Here is a 14,426-nt window from a genome sequence, read left to right as displayed (position 1 = left end):
CTGATAATAGCAGCATGGAACAGACTAGGATCGTAGCCTGAAACTTCAGAATACTTTCAGGAACTTGCATGGTTCTACCGTCTCCTTAATCATTTGCATCTTAGATCACTGGTAAGTTCAACTGATTGCTAATGGACACTTCACCAATATCAGAGGGGAGACAGGAGTCACAAGGGAGCTACTGCAAGAGAAAGATTGCATTTATTCTGAATACAGACACACTTGCACTCCTGCAAGTGTATTATCCAGCCAACACTAGAGATATTCCAAGCAATCTCCAAGAAGTGAAAAATAATTATGACTTTAATTACAGTCTCTGGCCCAACTACAGTAGTCAAAAAAAAATGATGAAATTAAAGAGTTTTACAGCAAAGTACAGAATGTCATTCACATAATAACCTGCCAAAACACGCTGTGTTGCTGATCACAGGGGATTTTAATGCCAATGTGGAGAAGGAGGTGGCTGATCAGAATATAATGGCAGAGAGAAACTGAAAACAAACTGACTCACTGAATTCTGCTCTAAGAATTAACTTGTCCTCACAAACTCTTACTTTGGAATGAGAGCTGGAAAAAGGATAAACGCTCTTCAGATCAGCGCCATCAAAAATATAAGCCTAATAAAGTGGTATTACTGTATTGACGAAACGGAAAACCAGCATTAGCTAACAAAAAAATTCTACCAGGTGCCAACAGCAACTCAGATTACCAGCTGTTTCTGTAATGACTTACACCAAAACCAACAGATAAAACAGTCATCTCAGCCACTCAGATAACAACCTGGAGAGAAGCAAAGAGGGGGAAAACCAGTAGTCACTGGTTTTGACTGGTTTGAAACATTGCTAAAAATGTGAGAAGGAAAAGTTGCTTTTGAGAGAAAATGAAGTGTGAGTTCATTGATATCAGAGAGAAATCAATAAGGAATGAAAATAAGGTAGAATTAAAGATCTCATCAAGAACAAAGCCCTACTTTCTATGAACAGGTACCAGTGTCCCAAAGGACAGAAGTAAATAAGCTTAAAGAAGGGTGGAGGGCATAAGATCAAATCCTTTATTCCACAATGGTAATGGATAAAGCAAACATCATACACAGATGTGGTAAAATGTTCAAAAACACCTAGGCAATTTAGGACCCTGAGTCCCATTTTCAAGATCCTTAGGGAGCTGGAACTTAAATCTCGTTGACCTTCAGACACAGGCCCCCAAAAGCCAGATTTACAAAGGTAGAGCCCTGCATGGATACAAATTTATATCTACGGATATAAATCTGTATCTGTGGAACCGCAGGGCTCTCTGGGAACCGCAGCAACAAAAGGAACAGAATGTGGGGCCACCACTCCCAGAAATCAGTGCACCACACCGGCAGCTCCTCTGGCGTGGCTGTACCATCCCCAAACAGGGGATGCAGACAGCTGTGTGGAAGGGACAGGGGACGGGGCTGGGGACAGTACAGCTGCACCAGAGGAGCTGCCGGCATAGGGTGCTGTCTCCTGGGAGTGGTGGCCTCACATTCTGCTCCTTTTGCCTCTGCGGTTCCTGGGAGAGCCCCGTGGTTCTGCGGATATCAATTTATATCTGCGGATATCCGCATCCGAGGGCATAAATGTGTATTTGCTCAGGGCTCCATAGATAGATGCCTAGTGCGACATACAAAAATGCCCAAAAAATGAGCTAGGGGCCTAACTGACTTTCAAATACCTAAATACCTTTGTAAATCTATCCTTTAGCAGCTTGTGTCTCACTCAGAGTCAGGATCTTAAATCTCACTAAGTGTCAAAGTCACTTGAATATGGGATTTAGTCACTTTTGAAAATTTTACCCATTATCTATCTGAAAAATGTTGACTTTCAGTAGTATGTGCTGCGAAGTTCACAACCACAATACTAGAAATGGAGTTTCCTTTGTCTGTGGCCATATTGTGCTCTTTTTCATGTCCAGAAAGCAAACACGTGAGGAACAAATGTCCAGGGACAAGTCCCACCCCTAAGATGTCTTTTGAAGGTTCTTTGTTCAATTTGTATTTCTTTTCTGTGTATTTCTGTCTTATTTAGGGCCAGGTTTTCCTCTCAGCTATACTAGTGAAACTCCACTTAAGGTAGCAGGGATGTCTTCAGTGCAGTTACATCAGTGTAGCTGACACTGGAAGATTTGGCCCTCACTTTACCTCTTCTTTAGTTCACTTATAACTCAAAAGTATGTCATAACTTTTAGTCCCAGATTTGGACCTTAGCGTCCAAAATATGGGGGTTAGCATGAAAACCTCCAAGCTTAGCTACCAGCTTGGACCTGGTACTTGCTGCCACCACCCAAAAAATTAGAGTGTTTTGGGGCACTCTGGTCCCCCTGAAAAACCTTCCCTGGGGACCCCAAGACCCAAATCCCTTGAGTCTCACAACAAAGGGAAATAATCCTTTTTCCCTTCCCCCCTCCAGGTGCTCCTGGAGAGATACACAGACACAAGCTCTGTGAATCCAAACAGAGTGACTCCCCCTCTCCGTTCCCAGTCCTGGAAACAAAAGCACTTTTCTCTTCACCCAGAGGGAATGCAAAATCAGGCTAGCAAATCCAACACACACAGATCTCCCCTTGATTTCTTCCTCCCACCAATTCCCTGGTGAGTACAGACTCAATTTCCCTGAAGTAAAGAAAAACTCCAACAGGTCTTAAAAGAAAGCTTTATATAAAAAAGAAAGAAAAATACATACAAATGGTCTCTCTGTATTAAGGTGACAAAATACAGGGTTAATTGCTTAAAAGAAATATGAATAAACAGCCTTATTCAAAAAGAATACAAATCAAAGCACTCCAGCACTTATATTCATGCAAATACCAAAGAAAAGAAACCATATAACTTACTATCTGATCTCTTTGTCCTTACACTTAGAAACAGAAGATTAGAAAGCAGAAACTACTTCTCCAAAGCTCAGAGAAAGCAGGCAGACAGAAAACAAAGACCTCAGACACAAAATTCCCTCCACCCAAAGTTGAAAAAAATCCGGTTTCCTGATTGGTCCTCTGGTCAGGTGCTTCAGGTGAAAGAGACATTAACCCTTAGCTATCTGTTTATGACAACTGCACATTGTTTAAAAAAACCCAGCGTATTTCCTGAAAGAGACAGACCCCTAAGACACTAGGGGAAGTTGTGTTTGTGTATCTCAGGGCACAATTTGCAACATGTATGACATAAAACAGCATTTGATTGTGGCATGTACACTCTGAAGTTACAACTATTCTGTCCCAGGTACATTTTAATGAAGGCAAATTAGGACTACTCCATGACATATGCTTCATAAGCTTATATACAGCATGGCAAGATCTGGCTTTGAGGTTGGCAAAAGAGGTTCAATACTGTACTCAACCATCCCTTTGGTGTGGGATGGAGAAACAGATCATCAATAGTGTTAAGAATTCAAAACTTAACTGCTATTAAATATGAACTATATTTCTCATAGGTTTTCCCTTACATTCAGTTGTATCAAAACTCTTCCATTCCTTCATTGAAAGCCAGAAATTAGTATTCAACAAATTGTCTGTCTTACATACCTCCGGTAAGACGATCACAGCTAACCAGCTGACCATTATTATTACAATTACACTTCTGACAGTAACCTCCGTATTTTAGTGGATTCCCAAAATATCCTGGAGCGCAGCTAGACAAAAGAAATATAGATATGTTATTAAACACTTGAAATTGCTTCCATCCCTTTTCTAACATATATTTTCATTTAATAAAATCCTAGACTTCCTTATATACATAAAACTATAAAATGTTATATATAAAACTACAAAAATATATAACATTTTTTGGGAGCTATGCCTGCAAATCATGTTGCCTGGTATTGTGATCTTGTCAGACCTCATGTGCCAAACAGAATCACGCTGAACAGGAAACCTGCAAGTAGGCGCTAAAGGAAATGGTGCCATGAGTCACAAAGGTGTACCCTTCCTTCTGATTCAGCACTGAACCAAGGCTACAGCATTCTGTTAAGGGACACTATGCAGCTGCTGGTGCTGTCTTTCAGTTGAGATATCACAATTTCTTGGCTACTTGTAATTAAAGATTCTTTGGCATCATTTGTAAGAGATGGGGTGTAGTCCATGTGTGCTGGTCAGATTCCAACTCAGACAATTACATTCTGCAAACTTAAATTCCTCCAGCACTTTAAACTGAATAAGATATTCTTCACTTTTTATTTTAAATTGTTGTGTAGTTTGTGCTACTAAACTATTGCACTGTTTTAACCCAGAAGTATCTGCAGTAAGACACACTGGGCTCATTTAGGATGAAGGGCAATATGTAGTTGTAACATGAGCACCACTGAGTTACAAACACTATTCAGAGAAGTGTGCACATTCCTTCTAAATCACTGAAGATGAAAGGTGAAGTAAACAAACTAATGCATAAGAAGAAAAGGGAAAATGTTTTTCAACTGGAAACAGAACAAAATAAGTGGGGCTATTATTGTTATTACAACGAATGGTACACACAATAAGACTATTGGTTAACTGCTCCTTTTGATAAAATCAGTATATACCAGTTATATATGCTAAAGACAAATTATTCATTTATTTCTGTTCTCTGTAGTGTGTATGATAAGTTACTCTCAGCTGTGCAATTAGTACAGTACCCAGCACACTATATACACAGACAAGATTAGGGTATGGAACAGCTTCCATGTGAGGAGAGATTTAAAAGACTGGGACTTTACAGCTTGGAAAAGAGATGACTAATGGGGGATCTGATAAAGGTCTATTAAATCTTGATTGGTGCGGAGAAGTAAATAAGGAAATATATTATTTACTCCTTCACATAACACAGGAACTAGGGGTCACTGAATAAAATTAATAGGCAGCAGGTTTAAAAAAAACAAAAGGAAGAATTTCTTCACACAAAGGCACAGTCAACCTGTGGAACTCTTTGCCAGGGGATGTTGTGAAGGCCAAAACTACAAGGTTAAAAAAAGAACTAGATAAGTTCATGGAGGATAGGTCCATCAATGGCTATTTGCCAGGATGGGCAGGGGTACACCACCACACTCTGAGTGTCTGTGTCCTCTGTTCGCCAAAAGCTGGGAATGGATGACAGAGGATGGATCACTTGACAAGATACCGGGCTAGATGGACCATTGGTCTGACCCAGTATGGCTGTTCTTATGTTCCTCTGACAGATATTTATGTCTATAAAGTTACCTAATTATATATACATGCATATCACATACAACATATATAAATACATACACAGTATTCTGCAGCAACATGATTAGGTAAATATTCTAGTAAATAAATTAGGTAAATAAATAGGCATGTGTGAAGAGATACTCTTTTTACTGTCCATCTGAAAAGGCTTTAAGAGACAAGTCACTTACCTTTCACAATGTACTCCAGTATAGCCTTCTTTGCAGAAACACTGAACTTCTTCACCATTTGCCACACAGCCAGTTGCAAAACTGTGAGAAGATTAAAAAAAAAATTATTTTCACAAAAGCATAATGAAGCTGTTCAGATTAGTTAGAACAGGGGCCAAATAACTTTCAGGAATATAGGGTAATTTGGTGGTATAAATAACCAATGATATAGTTTAACAACCACAAGATAAATTACAGCAAATTATCCATTGATGCTTCAAATTCTTCTACTAAATTCACTTCTTGGCTATTTTAAATACATTCCTGCCCTTCTAGATAGAATAAAATAGCTTATTCTGAAACGGAATGCATACAACAAATCTTAACAATAAGATTGTGAAATAAAAAGGTCTATGCAGATATTCTTTTACTACGCAAGAACCAACAGTTATGTGCTAAAACAGCTCTTTGTTGATTGTGTAGCCCTTTCCTACTTATACATAGAAGATTTTCATCTTATTTTAAATGAATTTCAAGAGATAACATCAATGTTTATTAAACATCTAGGTATATATAAATATTATCAATGTATTTCACATGAAATAGAAATTAAACAACCTCGCATACAAATTATTTAAATGTAATTAATATAATAGTCAAGGTTCATATGAGATTTCAAAGTAAAATCACAATATTAATTTCTTAGCATGGATAGCAAAATATTTCTATGAAAGAAAAAAAGTCCCCCAAAGTTCTAAAGTTCCCATGTAAACATAGTAATTTAATTGATGGCCCAACAGTTCTAATATAAAATCCTGTCCTTCCCTCACCCCACATGGAAATCATCACAGGGTCTTGTGCTGACAGTTATTCTTGAAAGGTATAGAGCAGCGGTGGGCAACCTGTAGGCTCTCAACTGGCGGGTCGCAAGACAGTTTGTTTGCACGGCCACCCACAGCTCCCAATAGACACTGTTTGCCATTCCTGGTCAATGGGATGCGGGGAAGCGGCACGGGCAGGGTCATTGAAAACACTGTCTTGCGCCCGCCAATGGATTACCCTGACGGGCCAGGTTGCTCACCACTGGTTTAGAGCCCACACATGCTAAATCCACTTTTCCTATAATTGACATTTTTATTTATAATAATTATTTAAAACAACAATTTATAAACCAGTGGGAATTGATAATTCTTGCTATAAATTTGAAATGTTTAAATGTTTAAATTTGAAATGTTTAAAAAGAGTATTAAGGAAGAAGGAACTGATCAGCTATGCAGATGTCCAATGCACCCACAAAACTAAGAACTTGCTAGGAATTGTACCTAATACTAATTTCCTTTTTGCATCAAGGTAGTAGAGAGGTGCACAACCCAAAAGGGAGCTCTGGGAGTGATGGTACCTCTTGAGCTCCCTAGTACACAGAGGGAGAACTCATGTTGGACCATGCTTACTCTTCCTGACATACCTAGCTAGCTTCAAGGTCCATTGCAGAGGGACTACTATTGCTTGGCTGTAGGATGGGTGTGTGTGATGGAGATAGCCTACTAGTGCTCCTTCCATCTTTTGCCCATTCACCTGGGCCATAAGCGCCTGGATATAGTTATCTGGTCTATGAAAGACTGGAATCAAACACCCTTTCCCCCACCTACCCTTCCAAAAAATATATATTGCTCTTACTTTGGAGGAAAAGTGGATGACTCCACCAATGCTAGGTGGAACATTCCCTGTCCAGAGAATGGTAGCTATTAGATCAATATAGACTTATGAATTGAATGCAGATTTCATGGTTTCCCCAATTATCTTAGTATTCTTAAAATGAAAGATGAATAAAAATATGTTCAGCTGACCTCAGGCAAACACCTGCAGAAGAAGTCAATGCCGTCAGGAACAGATCCATCAAATAATTCTCTGATATATGAAAAGCCTGTTTACTGCTTACCAGTTAAAAATCTTTTACTTAAGGCTATCTAGCCTCTGCACCTGGCAAATAATGTGTAATAGTTTTAGCAATACAGAGCTTAGGTGTTATTAGAGCTATTATTTTTTCTTTATCTGAAGACACACACATTTTCACATTTTAGCACTGAGCAATCACCACAAACAGTTGGCTCAAAACAATATGCATTTACAGCCCATTTTACTGCTAATGACTTTAAAAATCTAGTAACATTCTTAAGATCCTAGCAAATATAATTGTTTCTCACCATTCAGTACTGTTTACTGAGCTGCAGTTTGGTGAGTATGTTTGCACTTGTATGTATGTTTCATCTGCCAAGCTAGTAGAATCTTTCAAATATAGTCAGACCAACATAAATCCACTTACATGTTTACAAGTTTTAATTATTTTTCTGAGTGTGGACTTTACAGAATACTAAATCTCTCTGCACTCACACAAAGGCTTGTTCCCTCATAACCAATTATCTCCTCTCTGGTTTGGACACTAAACGAGTCAGCAAAAATAATTTCCATGCCATGTCTCAGGAATATGGCTTTACTAGCACAGAAAGTGGGCATGGATTGCAAAGGAGAAATTCCCATTGAAACCACATGTGTTTTCAACAGCTAATGGAATACAATAACTCCTCACTTAACATCCTCCTGCTTAACGTTGTTTCAAAGTTACATCGCTGCTCAGTTAGGGAACATGCTCGTTTAAAGTTGTGCAATGCTCCCTTATAAAGTCGTTTGGCTGCCTGCTCTATCCCCTGCTTATAAGATTCTGTGGAAGAGCAGCGACTTTACAAGGGAGCATTGCAGAAGTTCATCTTCTCCGCCTCTTCCCCCTCCCAGGACTTTCTTGGAGGGAGGGGGAGGACTGGGTAAGCGCTGCATCTCCATTCCTCCCCCTCTCTCCTAGAAAGTCCTAAGCATGAAGTGCTGGGAGGAGCAGGGAAGCGCCATGTCTCCACTCCTTCCCCTCCCTCCCAGAAAGTCCTAAGCACGAAGTGCTGGGAGGGAGGGGTAGGAGCAGGGAAGTGCCATGTCTCCACTCCTGCCCCTCCCTCCCAGAAAGTCCTAAGCTCCGCCAAACAGCTGTTTGGCAGCGCTTAGGACTTTCGGGAGGGGAAGCGGGGATGCGGCGTACTTTGGAGAGGAAGTGGAGTGGGGGTGGGACCACTGTGCCTGTGCAGAGCCCCACCGAAGTAAGGGGGTTACCCCGGTGCTCCGCGGGGAGCCCTTGTGCAGTCAATTGCAGGATCAGGGCTACAGTTAGAATCTTGAACTTATTAAAAAAAACCCAGTGACATAAGTTACAGCACTTAGTTATTATCGTGTGTATGGCACTAGCGCCTAGATGACCCAACCAAGACTGAGACCCCAAGCACAGAGTAAAACACAGTCTCTATCTACTTACCGTAAATATCTTCCACCCTCTATACCTTTTTTAACTTGACACTACATTGTACAATACCTGTTTGTGTAAGGACAAGAGCACACCCTACAGGAACCTTGACTGGCATCGCCGAAATAACCTTCTTTACAACGGTCACATTTCTCCCCAGCAGTATTATGTTGACAGCCCTTAAAAACGAAACAAGACAATTAACTGTGGCTTAACTTTGTAGTGTTTATTATCATTACCACTAGGAAATTATAGCTGATCTGTTCTAAACCTCCAAGGGTGTATTTTTTTCACCCACAGTTAGGCATTTATTGCAAAACAGCCTATGCTACAGAAATAAATTTGTTCCACCCGTTGTCTAGTTGTAGGGAGCACATTTTTCCACTACTAGTTGAGGACAGACTAAGTAAATACTATTAAACTTATTTTAACAGGATACTCAAAGCAGCAGTGCAGTTGCTTAATAAGCGTGGTCTCTTACGTGTGTATCTATCTTAATATTTTGAATGAATCCACTAAAAATTCACTAGGTCTGAATGCAACTTTAAATTTTGCATTTTAATGTATATTATAAAATACGGGAAATTATGAACAGTTTTAAAAACACAAATTTAATTGAGTCCAGATACACTTCCTCCCTAAGTCCCAGGAAATTCATTTTAAAAGTAATCTGCTTAATAGATTCCGTTAAGATTTTAATTTCATGCACGCTTCCCAATATGCATGTAATTTGTATTTAATTTACTAATTGGAATGAACAATTAATGAATAATGAATGCTGAGAAAACAAATCTAACTGCCGTAGCCAACTATTCCATGATAAGACTCCAGAGAATAAAATCTCATTTTAGAGACGTTCTTATTCCCATTAATGTCAATGAGTCATGTGTGTGTATTTGGTAGGCAAGTGGGAAACTGCTTTTAGTTTCAATTAAAATTTTTATACACAAAATAATTGTTAATTTACAGCTGAAGTTGTTCAAACTCATTTTCCAGCAGACACAGAAATCCAGGAAATTACCGATAAAGCCAATATTTGCATCCACATTAATCTCCAATCACATACCCTACCATCTAAGCATCATAAACCTCTAAAACACATACTCCTCTGCTCCACAGCCATACCCTCTTAGCACTCCGATGTATAATCTATCTCAGCAGTGCACACATTCAGTTCCTAACAGTCAAATGCACAATCTGATCTCTGACACCTGCATTAAGATGCCGCTATACCAGGGGTGAAAGTAGAAATAGGGACTTACCGGTATGGGGCTGGGTTGAGGTCGGCTCTGGCCCCCAGAAGGGGTGGGGCCTTCAGCAGAAGGGGGGCTAACAGCCAGCCCTGGCCTGCCCTGTACTGGTAAGTGTCCTCCCCTTCCCCTGTTGGGGTAGCAGTGGCAGCCGGGGGCTCCGGCAGTAGTTTAAACGGTCCAGGGCTTGGCCGCTGCTACCGCTCCGGGCCCTTTAAACTGCTGCCAGAGCCCCCAGCTGCCGCTTCTACCCCAGGGCTCCGGGGGCTATTTAAAGCACCCAAAACTCCGCTGCCTCTACTGCCCTGGCCCTTTAAATAGCCCCCTGAGCCCTGGGGTAGCGGCGGCTGGGCTCCGGTGACTATTTAAAGGGCCCAGGGCAGTAGAGGCAGCGGGAGCCCCGGCCCTTTAAATAATCCATGGAACTCCACTGCTGCCACCGCAGGGCTCCAGCAGCGGTGCCCTGGCAGCAATTTAAAGGGCCTGGGGCTCCAGACACTGCCGGGAGACTCCCCTACAATGAGACTGGGCAGGCTTTGGCAGGAAACTGGGCTGTTGGTGGAAAAACAATTGGTGGAAAAAGAGTTCAGGGACCACAATGGAGAGTGCACAAATGTTTTGATGTCTGCCGCTACAGATAGACAAACCCCACCCAATGGGGTCAGAAGCTGGTAACTCTGGGCCTGATCTAAAGCCCACTGAAGTCAATAGATAGACTTCTATCAACTACAATGGGCTCTGTGAGTGTCCTCTGCGCCAAGTTTTCCGGCGTGACTTTGCTCATATAGTTTGTCCCTAGGGTAGGGGATGTTTTATCTCAACATTTGACATATTTTAGGCTAAAAAACTGAAGTTTACACTCTTCAGCCTCATCTTGAACTGATCTAAACATACTCATCTCTATCTTTCTGCTGCAGTGCTTTCCTGTCACGGCCTGTCCTGTCTCCTAGTGAAGCACATTGTGAGTCATTCCCTAGAACATGCTGAACTGTCTCATAACTAACATTTAACCAAAAGGATTTGTTGAAACAAAGTCAAAGGGTATTGCATATTGCAAAGGAATGCGCTGCAGGCAGAAAGAATTAATAACTTACAAAAAATAAATGGGAAAATAAATCATGAAAGAGAATTTGGCAAGGTGTTCGTTTACATAAAAAGAGTGCAGTTAAGAATTAGCAAAAATTTTCAAGTTGGAATTTTTCAGAATAAACCATAAAAACTAAGGTGTTATTTAACTGTCAAGAATATAAACTAGAAAAACACAGTAGGCCAAATTTCATGCTCAGACAATCACAGGGGTTCCTTGACTTCAGTGGCGTTATTTCAGACTTATCTAGGAGCAGACTTCACCCCACTGTACCTACACTTCAATTGCAGATTTGTAATTTATCTAACTTCTCTCCTGCTAGCCCAATCTTGTCTTCTCCAGTACATATTATCCGTGTAATTGTAATCTAAGATTTGTTTTGCAAAATGAACAAGCAAACAGTGTCTTCGTTTTTCAATAATGTAATTATTTATTTGAATATAGGGTCAGCTCCTGCAAACCCTTATGTGCATAGTGCTACGGACTACCCATGAGAGTAAAAGTTTGAGGGACTGGACTCTATAAGATAACTAAGGCTATGACCCTGCAAACACTTACCCATGTGCTTAACTGAGGGGACTGGGGTAGCCTGGGACAACTGGAGTTGTGGGAAGAGGTACGGGAGAAATGTGGAATGAAGACTGAATGAAACTACTGATCTGTGCAAAGTTAAGCATGTGAAAATGTTTGCAGGATTGGGACCTAAATGCATACACAGTAAAAAATTCAGGTATTATAATTCAGGCAAAGAATTGAACTAGTTACACATGAATCATTTTGTGGCAATAATGAAGAAAGGAATGCTATGTATTCCACAGTTCAGTAAAGAAGTGGATATTCTGCTTTTCTACATTAGTTTCAACAATATTGTTTTACTTACAATACATATTCCAGAACCATCCTGGCATCTATTTGAATTTCCATTGCAATTGCAGGGTACACAGCGTCCTGTAAATAATCCTTTATTCTCACGATAAAATCCAGGGCTACATTCCTATTAAGTATATAGGAAAATATACGTGTTAAATAAAAGTGGGGGAAAGAAGGATTCCACAGCCTCCACAGGCTAACAAGGTCAGTATTTTAAAATCTGTTGGCCACACCCAGAAAACCATAGTAGAAAATGTTTCCTGATAGGCTTTTTTTTTGGGGAGCAAATTGTTACTTTCTTAATAATAATTATTATTTTAGCTTATAAAGTAGCATCGGAGCAGATGAAAGGGACTCCAGCTGCGTATCAGCTTGTGGCCAATCATTTCAAATAATTTTATAAAAATAATGCAGCTTTCAAAGTTGGATTGTATCACACAGGCTTTGGGGGTTGGGTGTGGTAATAGACAAGTTAGTTTCTTTCCACAGAGGTCTGCTGGCCAAACCACAGAATCATGGCAGTGGGTGGAGGGTGGAGGGTAGAGGAATATACCATTATTCGAGCCCATGAACTGTTAAAGCACTTAGGCCCTGATTCTGCAAACACTTACGCATGTTCTCACCTTTATGCCATTGATTTAAATGGGACTATTCACAGTACTCAAATTAACCATGAGCATAAGCATTTGCAAGATCAAGGCCTTGATGAGTAGCTGCACTGGTGCTCCCTTATTCCGGCAGGGGTATTCCATCATCCTGACCCTCACAGAAGACCACTGAGCAAGACATTTCCTGCGGCTAGCAAAGGGGTCTAGAATTTGGCCTTTAAACAGCAGGCACAGAAGACATTAATGTAGATTTATACCAGAAGGTTCTGGAAGGGCTGCCTATAGGCGCTTCATATGTTACAATGGTTACATAAAATCTTAGTGCCCAGGTAACTACAGTGTATTCTTTAGAAACACTTCCAGTGTGGTAACTTCTATATTAACTCGTCATGATTTCCAAAATTATTCCACCTGGAGCTATATGAAGCCACGTTTAGGCAGAGTGAGACAAGGTTCCAAAATATGCAGCAGTTTGATTTTAAAGTACAGGTTTGTCCTAGGGAGCAGGGACACATGAAAAGAATGTCCAGTCACTGAAAGCACGTGAGCAGAATTTATATTGTATGTCAGATCAATCAAAGTCAATTTTAAGTAGGGAAACAGAGGAGCTGAACTGGAGAAAGATAATGAAAAGGAAGCAAGAGACAACTGTCAGCACCTAAATGGTATAGGCTAATACTGCTAACTAATATGTTGAGATCAGGTCATTACTGGCATGGGAACAGAAGCAGGGAGGGTGAAAAGAGCTTTCTCCACTATTTGAGCCTTTTATGCATGGACCAGTCTTAACTGCAGTACCTGTGTTCTTCTGACTGCTCCCTGAGGGGGACCTTCTGTAGTGCTAGGCACCCCAAAAATGGCATGGCATGGCCCTTCTCCCTAACCCTTCCTCACTTGGAGCTGAACTGGCTGACTGTACAGGAGATCACGTGCTACATCCTTCTAAGAGGTGGTGGGGGAGTGTGATACCTGGGGCACACCATGCTTTCCAAAATGCCTCCAGGAGCTACCCCTCAGGAAGTGCAGCTCTGCTCAGTCCCCATCAGGCCTGGGCCTAAAGGACAGAATCTGGCCCAAAACTTATTTAATAAAATAAGTGGCATATGAACTACAAATCCTGCAAATTCTTGCTCAAATGAGTTGTGCCATTGAGCTCCATGGGACCACTCACGGGAGTAAAGGTTAGCAGAATCAGGCCATACACTGTAGTCTAAGTTGCTTTAGGCATGAGTATTTATGAAAGATTCTGAATGAGAATTAGGAATTTATTAAACATACATTTTGGCAGAGAAAAACCTCAGCCTCGCAGCAGCACAAGGAATTTAACAGACTACTGCAATGAAAGTTGTTGATGTTTAAACAATGAGAGTTCACCTGTGATCTGTTAGAAATTGCACCCTCGCTTTCAGTGGTATGTGGGATTAATGTAATTAAAAGTACATAAGGCCTGATCCTGCACCATTTAAATCAATATGAGTTTTAATATTGACTTCACTGGGAACAAGGGCTGAACCCATAATTTGCCCCACTCTGACTTTTTTCAGATACATTTTAATAAATGCAGGGACCTATTCTTCCTGGATTTATACATTATAGCCAACAGGCAATCAGTATTCCTGCTTTCTGAGACCAGCCACCTCAATATTTAAAATAGCTCAACCGATAGAAATATAGCTTTACAAGGATTATTTATCACAAGTACCTTACAGGCAAAGCAAAAAAGAATATACCTACTTTATTACTGTATCCACATGCATTGGAACAAATCTATGCTTATGGCATTAGTATGAGGATTCTGAATTTCCTCTTTCAATTTTTACTCTCTTTACATTTAAAATTTGTAACAACACTAATATACACACTGGAGTACTGAAGCACTCTGATCTGAGGACAACTGTCACCGCAGCTTCATTTTGCAATATT

The 14,426-nt window shown here is 40.5% G+C and overlaps 1 protein-coding gene across 1 annotated transcript in view; it reads right to left on the bottom strand.

The window, feature by feature from the left end:
- LAMA3 (laminin subunit alpha 3) overlaps nt 1–14,426 on the bottom strand; it is a 194,065-nt gene that overhangs the window by 40,635 nt on the left and 139,004 nt on the right. The window contains exons 42-45 of the mRNA XM_030549443.1: nt 11,906–12,019; nt 8,758–8,867; nt 5,367–5,447; nt 3,544–3,650 (exon numbers count right to left, since the gene is read on the bottom strand). Of these exons, the coding sequence (XP_030405303.1) occupies nt 3,544–3,650; nt 5,367–5,447; nt 8,758–8,867; nt 11,906–12,019 (412 nt within the window). The remainder of the gene's footprint in view (nt 1–3,543; nt 3,651–5,366; nt 5,448–8,757; nt 8,868–11,905; nt 12,020–14,426) is intronic.

Source organism: Gopherus evgoodei, chromosome 2, assembly GCF_007399415.2.
Source record: "Gopherus evgoodei ecotype Sinaloan lineage chromosome 2, rGopEvg1_v1.p, whole genome shotgun sequence".
NCBI classification, from domain to species: domain Eukaryota; kingdom Metazoa; phylum Chordata; order Testudines; family Testudinidae; genus Gopherus; species Gopherus evgoodei.
This window is presented reverse-complemented; position numbering and strand designations above follow the sequence as displayed.